The sequence below is a fragment of the Saccoglossus kowalevskii genome, chromosome 8 (genome assembly GCF_978046115.1).
Source record: "Saccoglossus kowalevskii chromosome 8, keSacKowa6.1, whole genome shotgun sequence".
In the NCBI taxonomy this organism is placed as follows: Eukaryota; Metazoa; Hemichordata; class Enteropneusta; family Harrimaniidae; genus Saccoglossus; species Saccoglossus kowalevskii.
The window spans coordinates 39,974,744-39,990,041 of NC_140648.1; the positions used below are offsets into that span (position 1 = coordinate 39,974,744).

The 15,298-nt window shown below is 36.3% G+C and overlaps 2 protein-coding genes across 2 annotated transcripts in view; one reads left to right on the forward strand and one right to left on the reverse strand.

The window, feature by feature from the left end:
• Positions 1-7,392, reverse strand: part of LOC102808300 (developmentally-regulated GTP-binding protein 2-like) — a 56,355-nt gene extending 48,963 nt beyond the window's left edge. Inside the window, exon 1 of the mRNA XM_085502606.1 lies at positions 7,206-7,392. Within this exon, the coding sequence (XP_085358732.1) occupies positions 7,206-7,269 (64 nt within the window). The 5' untranslated portion in view covers positions 7,270-7,392. The remainder of the gene's footprint in view (positions 1-7,205) is intronic.
• Positions 7,393-7,566: 174 nt separating this feature from the next.
• On the forward strand, positions 7,567-14,960 carry LOC100375271 (cytochrome c oxidase assembly protein ctaG-like). The gene is made up of 5 exons (XM_002734821.4): positions 7,567-7,600; positions 8,839-9,243; positions 9,835-9,990; positions 12,313-12,480; positions 13,248-14,960. The coding sequence occupies exons 1-5, from the start codon at positions 7,580-7,582 to the stop codon at positions 13,404-13,406; spliced, it is 909 nt and encodes a 302-aa protein (XP_002734867.1). The 5' UTR covers positions 7,567-7,579; the 3' UTR covers positions 13,407-14,960.
• The last annotated feature ends 338 nt before the right edge of the window (positions 14,961-15,298 follow it).

Genomic DNA, 15,298 nt, shown 5'->3' on the forward strand with positions numbered 1-15,298 from the left:
GGAATACCGTAGGCGACTCTCGTCAACGAAATTACGCATTTCGCGAGAGTTCAGGACTCTCGCCGCCTAGAAACAGACAGTTTTCAAGACGGCACTTTCCCGTAAACCAATTTTTACAGGAAACAGAAGCATAATTTAGAAGCTAATTTTTGTTTAAATCACTTTTGACCAAAAATACACATTTTTGTGCATATTTCAAACTACAGTGTCCATAAAAAAAAAATACTTACAAAATTTAAAATTCATACAATAAGCTTTCCAAAAATATATAGTTTTGTGGACAAGGGAGGTCATCTTGGTTGCCTAATTAACTAATCAAAATACCTGTCAGATAAACTGCATCTCTACCTTAACGAGAAATCGAAATAAACACTTAGTTTATGTTAACTGTTAGTTTAAATCAGCCTAACTTTTTTCCAGCCTACCCTGCTACAATAGAATCGCTGGAGTTGCTTGTTCTTCCTACTAATATTGTCTATGGTTTAACTCTGGGGTGACGTCCAGACGCCATCCTCTTGACTGGAGATCTGTGTTGAAAAATAAACCTTTGTTGTTGCGGTGTACGCAAGAAGATGAACTACTTATGTTTTTCAACATCACTTCACCTATTAACAATTCACCCCTAGACGTGATAATTTCATTTCAATAGTAAAAATCCGTTCTTAAAAAATCCAAATAATCACAACCTCACCGAAATTCATTTTCTATTCCTACCCACAAGCCACACCCAGACCATTCATCAAAACGAGTGGTCTGGAGTGGTATACTAGTACTCTGACCCATGCCGAGGACTTCCTGTTTGTAATGCTATATGATAAATCAGATTAACTATCACGTGAAACCAAATGAAAATCATTCTAAAATAACGTACTTATACCCAAATGATTCTGGAAAGAAATGACATTTGCAATAATAATCGAGCAGGTCCGGGTAGTAACGTTCGGTTGACGAACGAGACGATACAACAGTACTGATTGGACCTACATGAATGTTGTTTTTTTGCTGTCGTACATTATCTTCGGTAATAACTCCGAAAGTGAAGTCTTATATCTTCAGCAGAACGTAGCCGTTAAAAATTGCAAAGCGAGTCTGTTTCAATCGATCATCGCTTAACCCTTTTCCGGTCAAGTCGGTGAAAAACCGCCGTCAATATGGGTATGCTAGAATTTACCACTCCAGCTAGCTAACTGGTTAAGTCGTTGAAAAACAGCCTGCTATTTAGGTTGCTCAGACGGTCAAGCGTTTATAATACGTTGTACGAAACCTGATATTTTACACTTGTGAAATTATGGAGGGAGAGAATTTGTTTTCGATTCCGTCAAATCAAATAAATTAACCAAGTAATAAAGAATGTAATTCTATACACTTGTCTGCTCATTTCACTATTTTACCGTCACAACGCGACGTTTGCGACGACGTAACAAAAACGCCTTGACCACATTGCAAACTGCATCATTACAACCGTATTTGAACGACACGATTCACGAGTATATTATAACGGTAGTAACTTATTTTGACCAGCTTGGCAAATAGTCCCGGCACTTAGAATGAATAGCATGACGAATTCCAATGACTGAGCTTGGAATGTCGGCAATCACCAACGTAAAATTACCGGGACAGCTGGTGGGAAATATTCAAGTCCACGTGATTTCACCGTCTGAGCTAGCATAAGCATTTTATGTGTATGCAAATTGTAACCAATCCGTGTTCGAAAAAATAACATTTATTTACATAACAATAAATATTCAAATTGTGGGGAGATGCAGTCTTGTGGACATCTGGTCGTTTAGTATAAATATGGCCGAAGAAAGTGAGATAAAGCCCAGACTCGCTGTGTGCCTGCTTTCCAACAAGTACGTTAATATGCCGTCTTATACAGATAGAAAGTGTTTTATGAAGGCAAGAAGGAAACTGAAGAAAACGCGTCAATCGTGCAGTGGCACGGGGAGTGATAAGTTTGACATCGACGTGACAGATTTTTCACCAGCAAAGTGTGGAAAAAGAAAGAAATCCACAGCAAAGGAAACATTTGACGTCGGTGAGTTACCAGCCAAACGTACCACGGACACCAGTGATAATAGTCCACTCAAGAAAAAGAATAAGAACAAACGCAAGTCGGAGACTGTATCCTCAATGAACATGCGATTACAGAAGAAAACCGTTTGAAGGACTGCAAGGGGAAAACCAGGGGGCAAACCAGGAGGCAAACGTAAATCGAAGACGAACAGTAAAGTGGTTGAATCGCCAGCCGCCGACAAAGCAGATGCCGAAGAAATGGAAGTTGGTCACACTGAAATACAACATGCCGTCGAAGATGTGATACAATTTTTGCAAGACAATGTTTGCGATTCGGAACCGTCGACATCCGCCACAACTGCCAACGCAGAAAAGCAGGGGCCTGAACATATCGACCCAACGAGTACGCAACAAAACGTCGATGTCATCAAAGAAATGGTACAAGAAAATGTATGCGATACAGAACAATCAACACTTGCGAGTTTCCCCGAAAAACAAACTATTAAAAAAAGTGTTGTGTATGCACACGCATCGCCAATGGACACGCGTGATGATGAACTTGTATTGGACGAAAAAACGGGTGAGCTACTTCATAGTTGCAACTGACGACGATACAGATTCAGAAATCGATGAAGATCGTGCTGAGAATGACGATTTTTTAGAGCAACGTTACCCACCTATACTCGATAGCGACATTGAAATTGAATCCGACACAGAAATTGGTGTTACATTCGATTATGTTGCCTCCGGCACTGGTGAATGGAGAATGGCCACGGAGGAAGACGGCGATATATTTACTCTTCCAGTTTTTGAACACGAACCTGGACCAACTTTCGAACTGCCTTCATATGCTTGTGAGGTGGAATATTTCTACAAATTTATCCCACCAGAACTGATAGAACTGGCTTCCATCGAGACTAATAAATACGCCAAATATCATAAAAAATGCATTGCAAAAAAATTAAATGCCCGCTGGCGTAATACAAATTTCAGTGAAATGCAAGCATTCTTTGGTGTGATGAAATGTATGGGTGTTGATCACAAATCAGCAACCGACGATTATTGGTCGAGTGACCCCTTTCTGCAGAATATGGGAATTGCGTCAGTAATGACTCGGATCAGATTTCAAATGCTAATGCGTTATTTTCATTTAGCAGATCCAGTAAATGACCCACGGTGGGATCCTGACATTGAACGTCGTCGTCAATGATCAGAGGCCAACCTGTTGTATAAAATGAACCCGTGACTGAAACCCGTACTCGAAAATTTTCGGCGATACTACCAGATGGGACAGGAAATTTCGATTGATGAGGGTACGATTAGATTCAAGGGACGGTCCAAGTTTAAGCAGAGATTGCCCCACAAACCCTACCGTGATGGCTTCAAAATACTACAGCCCTTCACAGAAAAAAACCATATTCTTTTCTGTGATTCGCTTTTTACGTCAGTTAACACAGCCCTTGAATTACAAGACAAGAAAGTGTACATGGTCGGTAGTTTTAGCAGACGAAATCGGAAAACCATGCCGCCGCAATTAATTCCTGAGGGGAAAAGCAAGAAGCTGAAATTGAAAATTGGTGAAATGAAAGCAGCAACTAGACCGGACGACACTATCAATATTACTGCATACTAGGAAGACAGCGCGCAAATATTGATTTTAAATACAGTCTATCCTCCACTGGCTACGTCGGCAGAAGCAGTAGATGCCGAGAGACACGTGCCTGTATCGTTACAATGTTACAGACATCACATGGGTGGCGTGGATCGTTCTAACCATAGGCGAAAATACCGGTACTATCACACGGGCAGAAAAAACAATCGTTGGTGGATCTACATGGCCTGTTATTTCATAGATGTTGCATTGGTCAATGCTTAAGAATGTTTCAAGGCATTGAATCGCACGACTAAAGTAACGCACAAATTCTTCAATATCCGCACAGGTAAACAATTGATTGGTGGACACTCGAGTAGAATTCAAAAATCCATAAGAGAAGTTGGCTCTCTTCCAAGTAACACGTCATTTATTCGTAGTGAAAACATGGATTCGCACGAAATATGCAGACTATCCGGGCGTCAAAAATCGTGTAAACAGTGCAGCAAGGATGGGAGTAAAACAGCGAGTGGCTGATTATCAGAAACATCGAAAGAATGCCCAATTTGTAAAGTTCACCTTCACGCGAGCGAATGTTTCGCTGCTTTTCATAACAACATGGCACTGAGGGGAAAACGCACCGTGGGAACACAAACACAAAGTACGGAAGAGCAGCCCTCGACATCAGGCAGACGCATGGGAGCAGCCCGCCAGGGTGGACGACTAAGAAAGGCATACAACAAATAAATTTGGGACTTATTACAGCGTCACAAACTGTACAATAGTTTGAGTTGGTGAAAATACGTTATCGTTAATTTAGTTTCATGCTCACTCGGTATTTATACGTTTTAATGTCAGGATAGTTCATCGGGTCTAGTCGGTGGAAATACGTTTCTGCGTGAGTATATATACACGCCAAGTCCCTGCAGTTACGTTCTCGCAAGTTCGTTTTATTTCAAGTCATTAAATATACATGTACGTTGAAATATTTAGTTGGTTAATCGGTGAATATACGTTGCCGTGTGAAGGTAACCCCGATCAAGTCGTTGCAGTTACATTCTCGTTCGTTTTAGTCTCAGTTTGAGTCGTTAAATATACGTTGTAAGTGTGGACTTAGCTTGAATATAACATCAGTTAAGTCACGGAAAGTACAATGTAATATGTTACACATGTAGTTCAAGTCATTGAATATACGTTGCAATTTGAAATGTACGCTGACAGGTCGAGTACGTCAAACACGTTTTCCCCCGTACATGTCCCAAATATCCCCATACTCGCGCGTTTTTTTTCTTCTTACTTCGAACTTGCATTCATGTAGTGACCTTGTACTTGCTTGTAATGTGTTTTCAATTAAGCAATATTTATTTCAATGTTTAACACGTGTTTATTGAGACTGTACAAAGGGCAAAACATCGTTACTTAACGGCAGTAAAAATTGTGTATTGAAATAAAACAGTGATTTTTTTTATACGAGAAATTGTTGTCCATGGTGGTAATGAAGTGTGTATGCGAACAGATTGCAAAAAATGTGAAAACTGTGGTCGATACAGTCTGTTTAATAACTATGGCCTATTTTTGCAAAAATGTCTGGCAGGATAGCATGCACAGATGCTGGCTACTGGAGTGCATTGAATCATGACCGTTTTTCAACAACTTAACCTGATAGCATTTTGTCTGTCTCTGGCGTGCTACAGAATGATATAGATCTTGGCTGATCGTATGTTAACAATGGACCTGAATTTACAGCACTAATTTCACCCAACCTCCTGCTCGCTTCTGCTTTTCGATCATTATTTTTACTCGCTTTTGCAACTGCATGTTGAATAATTTTCGCTTAATTTTTCAAGCGCGTGAACCCAGAAATATTGCCCGTCTGCATGCTCGCATTTTAAATACATGGCCGTAGCATCAATATGTTCCTGGTGTCTCTGCTCTCTGCCCTAAGGAGTTAGCATTGCCTGTATCACGTAATTGTCTCGATAATCATATTGTTGAAACGAGATAGCAGCCCTGGATTCAAACCGAACGCAGTCCCGCTCTATCAGCTTGTTGTGGAACGTTCACATAACAAGAGGTCATAGTTCAAGTTACGTTCGCGAACGAAACAAAGTATGATGGTTTGGAAGTGTCGTTCAAAATTAAATAATGGTTAATACTCATTGAATCCTCAAACTTCAGTACTAAAACGACCATTTCGACAACTCATGTGCCAGTGTTCAGTGTTTGAACAAGCGGTCAGTGTTTTTAATAAGCGAGTGAGAAAAAAAGAAATTAAGCGATATGCTGTTGATTAAAATGTTATAAAAGCGAAATATTGGGCGAAATGAGTATTGATGCCCATTTATAGCTTGACATGCGTCACCAAATGGGGACATGGTTAGAGTTGGTAGTACCATGGAAGGTACTAATTCATGGTAGTACCAGTACTAGTATACGCGGGGAGGGAGTCCAGAGAGGGAACAGCCAGCATTCCTTTTACGGGAAACGTGAAATCTCGACGGATTTGTTTCGTTCTCACATGTAATATTAGGTTTTGCGGGCTTCTGAGTTCAAAAAAGACGACTAAATCAGTCAAAAAGCAAGCGTTTAGAAGAAGTTGGTTTACCAGTACTTAATCCATTTTTAACACCTAGGATACTCTATTGACATTGGTTGTTTATTTCATGGATTTGGCACTTGAGGTGGCTGATAAGCCATGTCGAAAACTTGCACAAAACGACCATTCTGTGCACATTTTCGACATGGATTAAAAACCAGTTGTAAGCACAAATTTTCATATGATGACTTCTGCCGGCTACCGTCACACTGATTATTCAGCCGTCATCGCCTTCCTGAGGTGTAACGATCATTTTTTAATTCTGCGCAGTTGACGTCAAAGGTCGTTGAACATGCGCGTAACAGTAATTACGGAAGAACGTCGTCAGTTCTACAGGTCTGAGTTTGAGTCATGGAAATCAGACGGGTTTTCAGCAAGGTATGCATGTGGTTCTCGTAATGTCGAAAACTCACAAGAAAATGCTCACAAGAAAATGATTTTAAAATAAAATACTTGGCCGCAGACGATAAAATTACCACCGATATATAGTGTTTTCCACGTACTTTCCAACAAGCTTGAATTGAAGTTCGAGCTCCCATAGCCAAATTCACAATCACGTTTTTCATTTCTGTTCATCTGTCCTACTTCCTGTGTGGGCCCTCATAGACAACACGTGCTTTGGATAAACGACGCGTTAAATTTGAGCTTCGGTAAATTTTATTTTTTTCGTAAAATCTTTTCCCGCGGACGCCGAAATTTAGTTAAATAGTAAGCTGACCTCTTCTACGTCATGCTAGGGTAGGTGCCAATAGCGGCATATCACGGCCAAACCGGCAATCGCCGATTGAATTTGACATGCGTTGCGTTCGCTTTGATTTGTGTTGATAGCTCATATTAAGGGATAGGTTAATATAAGTTTAACATACATTTGAAGTCCTAAACAGGACAGTTGGCTTAATTTTGGCCATAAGCTTGGCAAAAATCCCAAAACAAAATAATATTTTGCCCCCCCCCCCCACACACACACACCTCCATATAATTAATGATCAACGACGTTCTTACCTTTATTTTTCTGAGTTCGAGCAATCTCCTTCTCGATTTCGGAAATCTTGTCCAGGATCCCCATGTTTTATCCTCTATCCGATGGCAAACAACAACAACAACAACAACAACAATCGTGTATTTGTTCTCTTTAAGTGTTTGAGACTCACGCTTTCGTGTGAGCTGCCATATTGGATGTGATCATCAAAACGAGGTTTACGGTCTATTGAATGTGTTCCGTGGTATTTATGAACACAGACTACGTTAAACGCATATAATGTTCCCGAAAATTACATTAGATATATTACATAAATTAAACAAAATCATTTTTGCAAACTTTCCAGAACTTGAAGTTGACATCGTGGAGAAATGCATTACCGAACAATCTTTCCAAAATGGCTACTCTTGTTAAGCAGGTTAGTGTTTCTGGTAAACAATTCAAAACTATGCGTATTTAGAAGACAATGTGTGAAATGAAAGAAAGGGGGTAGTTAATCACTCAAAAATACTAGTAACAGTGTACATAAAACAATGAGGAAATCTGGCGTGATATGGGCAAGTAATGGGGTTATGTCACGCCGGGACAAGTTAAACTCGCCCCTTATTCTTTTCAAAGGTTGTTAGATGTTTTAATAAAATTATTATTACTAGGATTCGCTGTTTGATGATCTAATATGGACTACAAAAAGTGTCTTGGGATGAATGTGAATTAGGACGAATCAACTGTGAAACATGGCATATGTGCAGTTTCTCATGAAACTTTCTTACAATACATGTTGTCACAAAAACTGGTTTTGAATTCATCTCAGAATCTGTAAGCAATGTTCCCAGATCAAATTTGAAAATGAAGAACATTTCTTCATGGAATGTCTTAGGTACCAAACAGAAAGACAAAAGCTATTTAATAATATCAATATTGCAGAAGAATTGAAAAGTGATGACCAGATATTTAATTATATAATTATATTTAATTTATTTATTTATTTTTTTATTTATTTATTTACTTATTGAATCTTACACAATCCCCGGAGGGAAAGAAAATTGTCACAAAGTACAAGGAGAAAAATATATATAAAAAACAAAACAAAAAAACACAATATACTAAATAACAAATACAATCACTAAATTACTAAATAATACAAGATCTCTATAATACTAACTAATATAAAATTACTAAATTGACAGCAGGCATTAAGATGTCAAGTAAGACCCTGCTTCCTTCCCAATAAGACAAGTTGGTGAATACTTATACAAAATATTTGAAATCAGAAATAACAATAACTGACATTTTACTTTTAGTTTAGTTTTATATGTATTGTACTTTATTACTAACATTTTATTGCTGTTCAACCAATGTAAATTATTTCTAAGGATGCAATAAATTCATTATTATTATTATATCTCATAACATATCTCTGTACCAAACACTACGCAGAGGAATTGTCAAAACCCACAGAATGTTATTTCCAATAATGCACCCATTAAAAACTGAAAATATGATAAAAAAGTGTAAACCAACTATTGTAAAACCACTTATTTTCACTTTTTGAGTAAATTCAATGGGTTTCTAGTTCACAAATTTGCCAGGGAAGCATTGACTTTTATTTGTATTAGCTGATTTTACTTATCATTGAGATTTTGTTTGTACCCGTAGGCATTGAAATTTCCATCAAGTTCAGCTAACTATCTAGAGTTCTGGAGATTTACCAACCTAAGATTTTACTGTAACTACGCGTTGAAAAAAACAGAGGTTTCTTCAATTCCATCTATCTGTAGAACATCACATCACAATGTACACACTCATAAATTCAATGGACCAACTAAGCATTATTTCAGACTTTTCCCCGTCTGTAAAAACTCTTCTGCACTCAGTTCTCTCATTACACCTCCTGTTTTGTACAACACAATGTTTGTTCGATTTAAGAAAGTTCACCCACGTATTTCGGCTCACCAGTTTCAACAGAAGAATAAAACAGTCATGATTTACATAACGTCAATAGCGGTTCTTATAGTTGGACTTTCCTATGCAGCTGTTCCACTTTATACTTTATTCTGTCAGGTAAGAAACATGTAATACAGATGAGGTAATCATCTTTCTGATATCAACCGTGACACTGCTATTAGGGCATGGGAATTTTTCGTTTTGACATCCTGATAAACAGTGCATTAAACAATTGTTAGATTATATTGCTCATAAGATAATGTCAAGATTTTTGAAACAGAAAGCAACTTTGACACACTATAAATCAAATCTGTTTGACAGTTTGTGTGCTGAATAAAGGTCTAAAATTGTAAAATGAGGAAATTATCAGAGCAGATACATGATACATATGTCTTGGGATACATGTGCACATCTATCCATTTCACATTACCTTGATGAATTGTGTTTTTCTGATTGGATTCAAAATGGCTGACTGATGAACATTTTGTATTTACCTGTAAATACTGCGCTATATTCCTTGACTGATTGCAATCAAACTTTTTACCGACATTACCATTGCACACATTTTGGCATGGATTGTTTCCAGCTCTGATTTAAATGGCTAAATTATTTCAGTTTAGTTTACTATTGAACAACAATGACTTATTTCATTTATTATTATTATGTGGTATTATTGTTTATAAATGCCTTATTTGGTTCTTTGTACAGGCAACTGGATTAGGTGGTCAAGCGACAATAGGTCATGATACTGAGAAAGTTGAAACAATGGAAAAAGTAGCTACTAGACAAATACTGATAAAATTTAATGCAGATTTAGCATCCAGTATGAGATGGAATTTCAAACCACAGATGGGTGAAGTCAGGGTAAGATGAAAAATGTTTATTTTGATTTTTACAACCCTATTCATTATTCAAAAACATTATATTTGTGATATTTGAGATGTTTCAGAAGGAATGTCACAGTGCGATTCCCAGCAGCAGGAATGTCACAGTGTGATTCCCAGCAGCAGGAATGTCACAGTGTGATTCCCAGCAGAAGGAATGTCACGGTGTGATTCCCAGTATCATTACCGGTAGCCCCCGTCGGATCTGGGCGGAGGGTATTAATTTGGGTCGTGTCTGTGCATCCGTGTGTGCACATTTTCATGTTACCAGCTTTTTCTCACACATGTGTGATCCAATTCAGTTTAGAGTTGGTACAGAGACAGAAATTGATGGTGCTATTATGCACATCAAGTTATTTTTTCGATTCTTCAAAGTTTCACTGTGTTTTTCTTTGATTTTTAACATTTTCCTTCAAAACTGCTGGAAAATCCAAGTTTTTATGACGCATACGCAGTTCTCGTCTCGGTGGAAATCACAGTCATTTTTGTGTGAAGATAATGTATCCCGTAATTGTATCTTTATTTGCGCAATGCTTATATGGACAAAATTGTGTCTCGTCAATTTCAAAGACAAGAAACTGTGCTTTTATGGTCGTAAATTTTTTTTCCCCGAAATATTACACCCGGTACATCCTTATGTATATTCAACATTAAAACAAACTACAGTGAGTTGTTCTATGGTCGTATAAAAATAAAATAAACTACATTAAGATACAGTAAAGTTAACCAACTAAACAGAATGCTAAATAAAGCTAAATAATATTACAAACACATTTAGAATCATAATAAACTTGTATGATACAATACAATACAATACACAAACTAGTATTGCTAAGGAGTGGAAAATCACATTCACATTACAGTCATAATTATGGAAAGAATATTTTTAAATTTGGTGGAGCTGCTCATATATCATTTGCATACATTTTTGTATGTATTGTGCAGTTTCCCAGCCAGTCCGACTCGAGTAGTGATTGGTTTGCTATTTCATTACATCTTGCGGCCTTTCAAACAGTATATTGCTAGACATGCATCAATTGTTGTCCATTTATATTCCTAATTGCACAGTGTAAACTGCAATTTCTTTCTGGCTGGTATAAATATATTAAGTAATATGTTTTCGCACTGAAAAAACGATGCACAAATATCTTTTTTAATTAAATTTAACAGCTAATGGGAGCACATATGCTACAACCTCTGCTTACTTTTGACTAAATGTTTTTTTTCAGGCGCAGAATTTTTTTCTCAGAAAGCAAAGCCACTGAAACTGCATATATTACAAAAGCATACTATTCGCTGCATGTCTGACAATTGTATAAAGTTTCGCAGGTCCTCTTTTTTTACTTTGAGAAGTGCTGTCAACCAAAGCATAAATATGTGTTTCTCTGTACATAAAAGTTCAATTTCACACAATTTGTTAATATTAATGTATGATAATAAAAACTTGATAATATTTTTCTGGATTCTTGCACTGTAATGTACACCAAGGATCATTGCAGTTTCTCAGTTCCTCATCTGGTGCTAGTACTTGTATGACAAACAGTGTCATTGCCCTGTTACTGTCTAACATATCAGAAGTTTTTCGCTGGAACAGTTCTGTGATTGACAGTGTCCTTGTATTAGGAATACAGTTGTACAATGAAGTTTATTCAAACAGACACAACACTGACTCTTCAACATATTTGCAGATCTGATTTGTATACTTACATGTCATTTTACCTGTTGTACTTGTTTGTTGCTCTCTGGTGTTCTTGCTGAGACCAGCATGGAGAGTGCTATAAACTTGAAAATGCCATAGAAATCATGTTTGCCAATTTATGTCCATGCCAAAAACTGGACAAATTATATGTTGCAACTTTCAAATGACAACAAGTGAAGGCAGTGTTATTCATGACCTGTTTGATTGAATGAATTTTTATGACTTGGAAGCCATTTTTTTCCTTAAAAATCTAAAAAAAACAAGCTTTTTCTCAGATATGTGTCATCCAGTTTTGTTCAAAGTTGGTACAGGAACAGGTAATAATTGTTTACAAGTGCACATCGCATTATATGGTTAACAAGTTATAAATTGTGTCAGAAAAGCCAAATGAATATTTTTTTTTACCCCACCCCCCTAAAATTGTAACACATCAATTCTGAACAATTAATAACAGAATTGTAATACAGCTCATAATGAATTAATTCACTCTGACACAAACCCAGTTCAATATAAGTTTTTAAATTTTTTCTGAGTGAGGTCTATGAAATGTCATGTCTTGTTGTGATTATGTGATAAATACACATGCTTATTTCATTTTTACAGGTGCATCCTGGTGAAACAGCATTAGCTTTTTATAAAGCTAAAAATCCAACAGATAAACCTATCATTGGTATTGCCACTTACAATATACTACCATTTGAAGCTGGTCAATATTTTAATAAAATACAGTGTTTTTGTTTTGAAGAACAAATACTTAATCCACATGAAGAGGTAGGCGACATGATATATATGCATTACACATGAGTTTCACTGAAAGTGTTAACTTGAAATGCACTATATCATCTATGAGTTTAATTGAAATAGTCTGAGAGTTTGATCATAGACCCAAAATTAGATTGAAAAATGGATGTATTAGATAGCCATTTTTGATCTAATCATGTTGGAGTGCATCTGCCATCTCTAAACTTAATTGGCCATAGCATATACATGTACATGTAATAATAATAATAAAATCTTTGCATTATTGTATTCTTTTTGGAAATTTACTCAAGATAAAAAAATACAATAGAAATGGAGAACGAAAAAGAAGCATACATGAAAATGCTAACAAAAAATTTAATTTACTTTGGGACAGCTGGTAGTATTTTTGATGTACATTGTAGTTTGATTGTCATTTGACTGTTATTATTTGTTAACATTGTAACAAATTTATTCACTTTTGGGTTGTTGCACTGTTTTAACATTTTCATAGAACTTGCATTCTAGTATGAAGTGCATCTCATCATCAACCATTGATGACAAAATAAAAGAGTAGCTCTTTACAAAGATATCTCTTACAAGAAAAACTTTTGTACAAGAACTGGTCACTGGTAGTGTAGTTGTTGTTGCATCAGGCCCATGATCGATAACCCAAGTTCAAATCCTATTTTGGGTTACCAAAGGAAAGTTGATCCCTACTATGGGTGAGTGTGCCACGAACTTAATTTTAGTGCCTAAAATGTACATAAATCTCTACAACATGCTTTTTTTTTTTACAGGTAGATATGCCAGTGTTTTTTTATATTGATCCAGACTTTGCTGAAGATCCAAAGATGTTGAACATTGATACTTTGACTTTATCTTACACATTTTTTGAAGCCAAAGAAGGACTTGAATTACCACAACCTTTTACAAATCAAAATATCCAGATGCGATAGGAGAGAATTACCACAGCTTTTTACTGATCAAAATACCCAGACATGATGGGAAAATAATGATATTTCTGCCAATTATTGATAGCCGTCAGCAACTGTAACTGACATGCTTAAAAGTTCTGCCTTAGCATAAAATTGCATTTTTTCGGTTTATGTGGTACTCCAAGTTGAGCATGTGATAAAAAAAGTTTTGGACTTATAGAGTTGATGAGTTCTTCCTCCAATATTGAGCAAGTTTGCTGAACATAAGATTCAAACCCATGGCTAGAGCCTTTAGACTACTCAAGATTTAATTGATCGTCAATGGTCAATTCTAATTGAACATCAAAGTATACCTTCATTGGAATGGATATTTAATTATAAATGAGCAAATTTATTATCTGTCTTTGTGTTGTAATATGTTTGTATAGTAATTCTAACCCATATTGAGTCTTTGTGTTGTAATATGTTTGTATAGTAATTCTAACCCATATTGAGTCTTTGTGTTGTAATATGTTTGTATAGTAATTCTAACCCATATTGAGTCTTTGTGTTGTAATATGTTTGTATAGTAATTCTAACCCATATTGAGTCTTTGCTATAAATTGTCAACTGATATTATTCTGTTGCATTGCATCAGCCCTGAATCTGGATAAAATTTTGACATGTGGGAATAAAAAAATCATGAAACATTCATTACCAGTGTTAAGACGCTTTTGACATAAAAATAAGCAATATGCATGTTTTCGGGCCACTTTGTCCTGGACTAAGTACCAGCTGTAGATATCAGCATGAATTAACACCTAATGCATAACCAGGCATTTTGGCAATAGCAGTTTATCTGTAGTATGTATCAGAATTGATATCATATTTAGATATGATGTGTATAAATATGAATTAATTAAATGCAAAAAGCCTAATATACACTCTAGCAAATATATCATTTGCACTATTGCTAATAGTCCTTAAGACTGTCCACTTCAGAGACTACAGAACTATGTGATGTAAACATTGTGTATGGTACACTGTTTACAGCATCAATATTTTTTTGGTCTGTGGTGGTACATCAATAATCCTGTTTTTGAGAGACATTTATTTCACCTCATAGTCTCATTAGTAGTGTTAATGCATAGTTTGTAGCATGGGCTAAGAGGTCAAAGAAAACCTGTGTGAATGTACATATTAAATCTGGCTGTTTTTAAGACACAGTCCGGATACGCCAATGTTTTCAATGTTCATTTTGAAGATTTACTATTATCAGTATATTCATAAATATTCATTTCAGTATATGTCATTTCCGACACGACAATCAACTAAAACACACGTAGGGAGATTGTTCTCTAGAAAGAATGAACTCGCAACAAGACTCTTCTCAAAACAATGCTACCATACTTCCTCTTCTGCAATCTGCACTTTTTATCATACCTTCCTGTTACTGTGCTAGTAATCATAATTAGATTTTCAAACATATGAGATTAGCTAAAATCATAGCCCGTACTTCATGTAGAGTGAAATCTTTTTGTGAAATTTGCTATTTTATTAAATCCTGTGGGATCTGTTTAATACAGGCATGTCTTACATGTATTGGGGAAAATAACTTAGTTCAATTGTGGTGTGACTATCATGTATAATAATGATGTGGGTGAAAATTTTGCTGAAATAATAATTTGTTAAATGAGTGCAAATGAAGACATTTCACCATGATACCACCAAATTTAGCTTTTTGTTATACCGGGTATTATTCAGTATGAAATATTAAGATTAATACAGGTGTACATATACCTGGTACTACATATAAAAAAACAAAAAGATTAATTAATTAGTCCCCGTTCGAACGCAGTCCGAAAACAGGGACTTGTGTTTTGACCACCGCATGTGTGTGTGTGTGTGTGTGTGTGTGTGCGTGCCTGCCTGCG

Bases quoted from the DNA above. Each gene is read 5' to 3' on its own strand.
- LOC100375271 (XM_002734821.4), top strand. From the start codon at position 7,580: ATGGCTACTCTTGTTAAGCAG. The intron at 7,601-8,838 runs GTTAGTGTTTCT...TTGTACCCGTAG, and splicing joins TGGCTACTCTTGTTAAGCAG to GCATTGAAATTTCCATCAAG. The intron at 12,481-13,247 runs GTAGGCGACATG...TTTTTTTTACAG, and splicing joins TACTTAATCCACATGAAGAG to GTAGATATGCCAGTGTTTTT.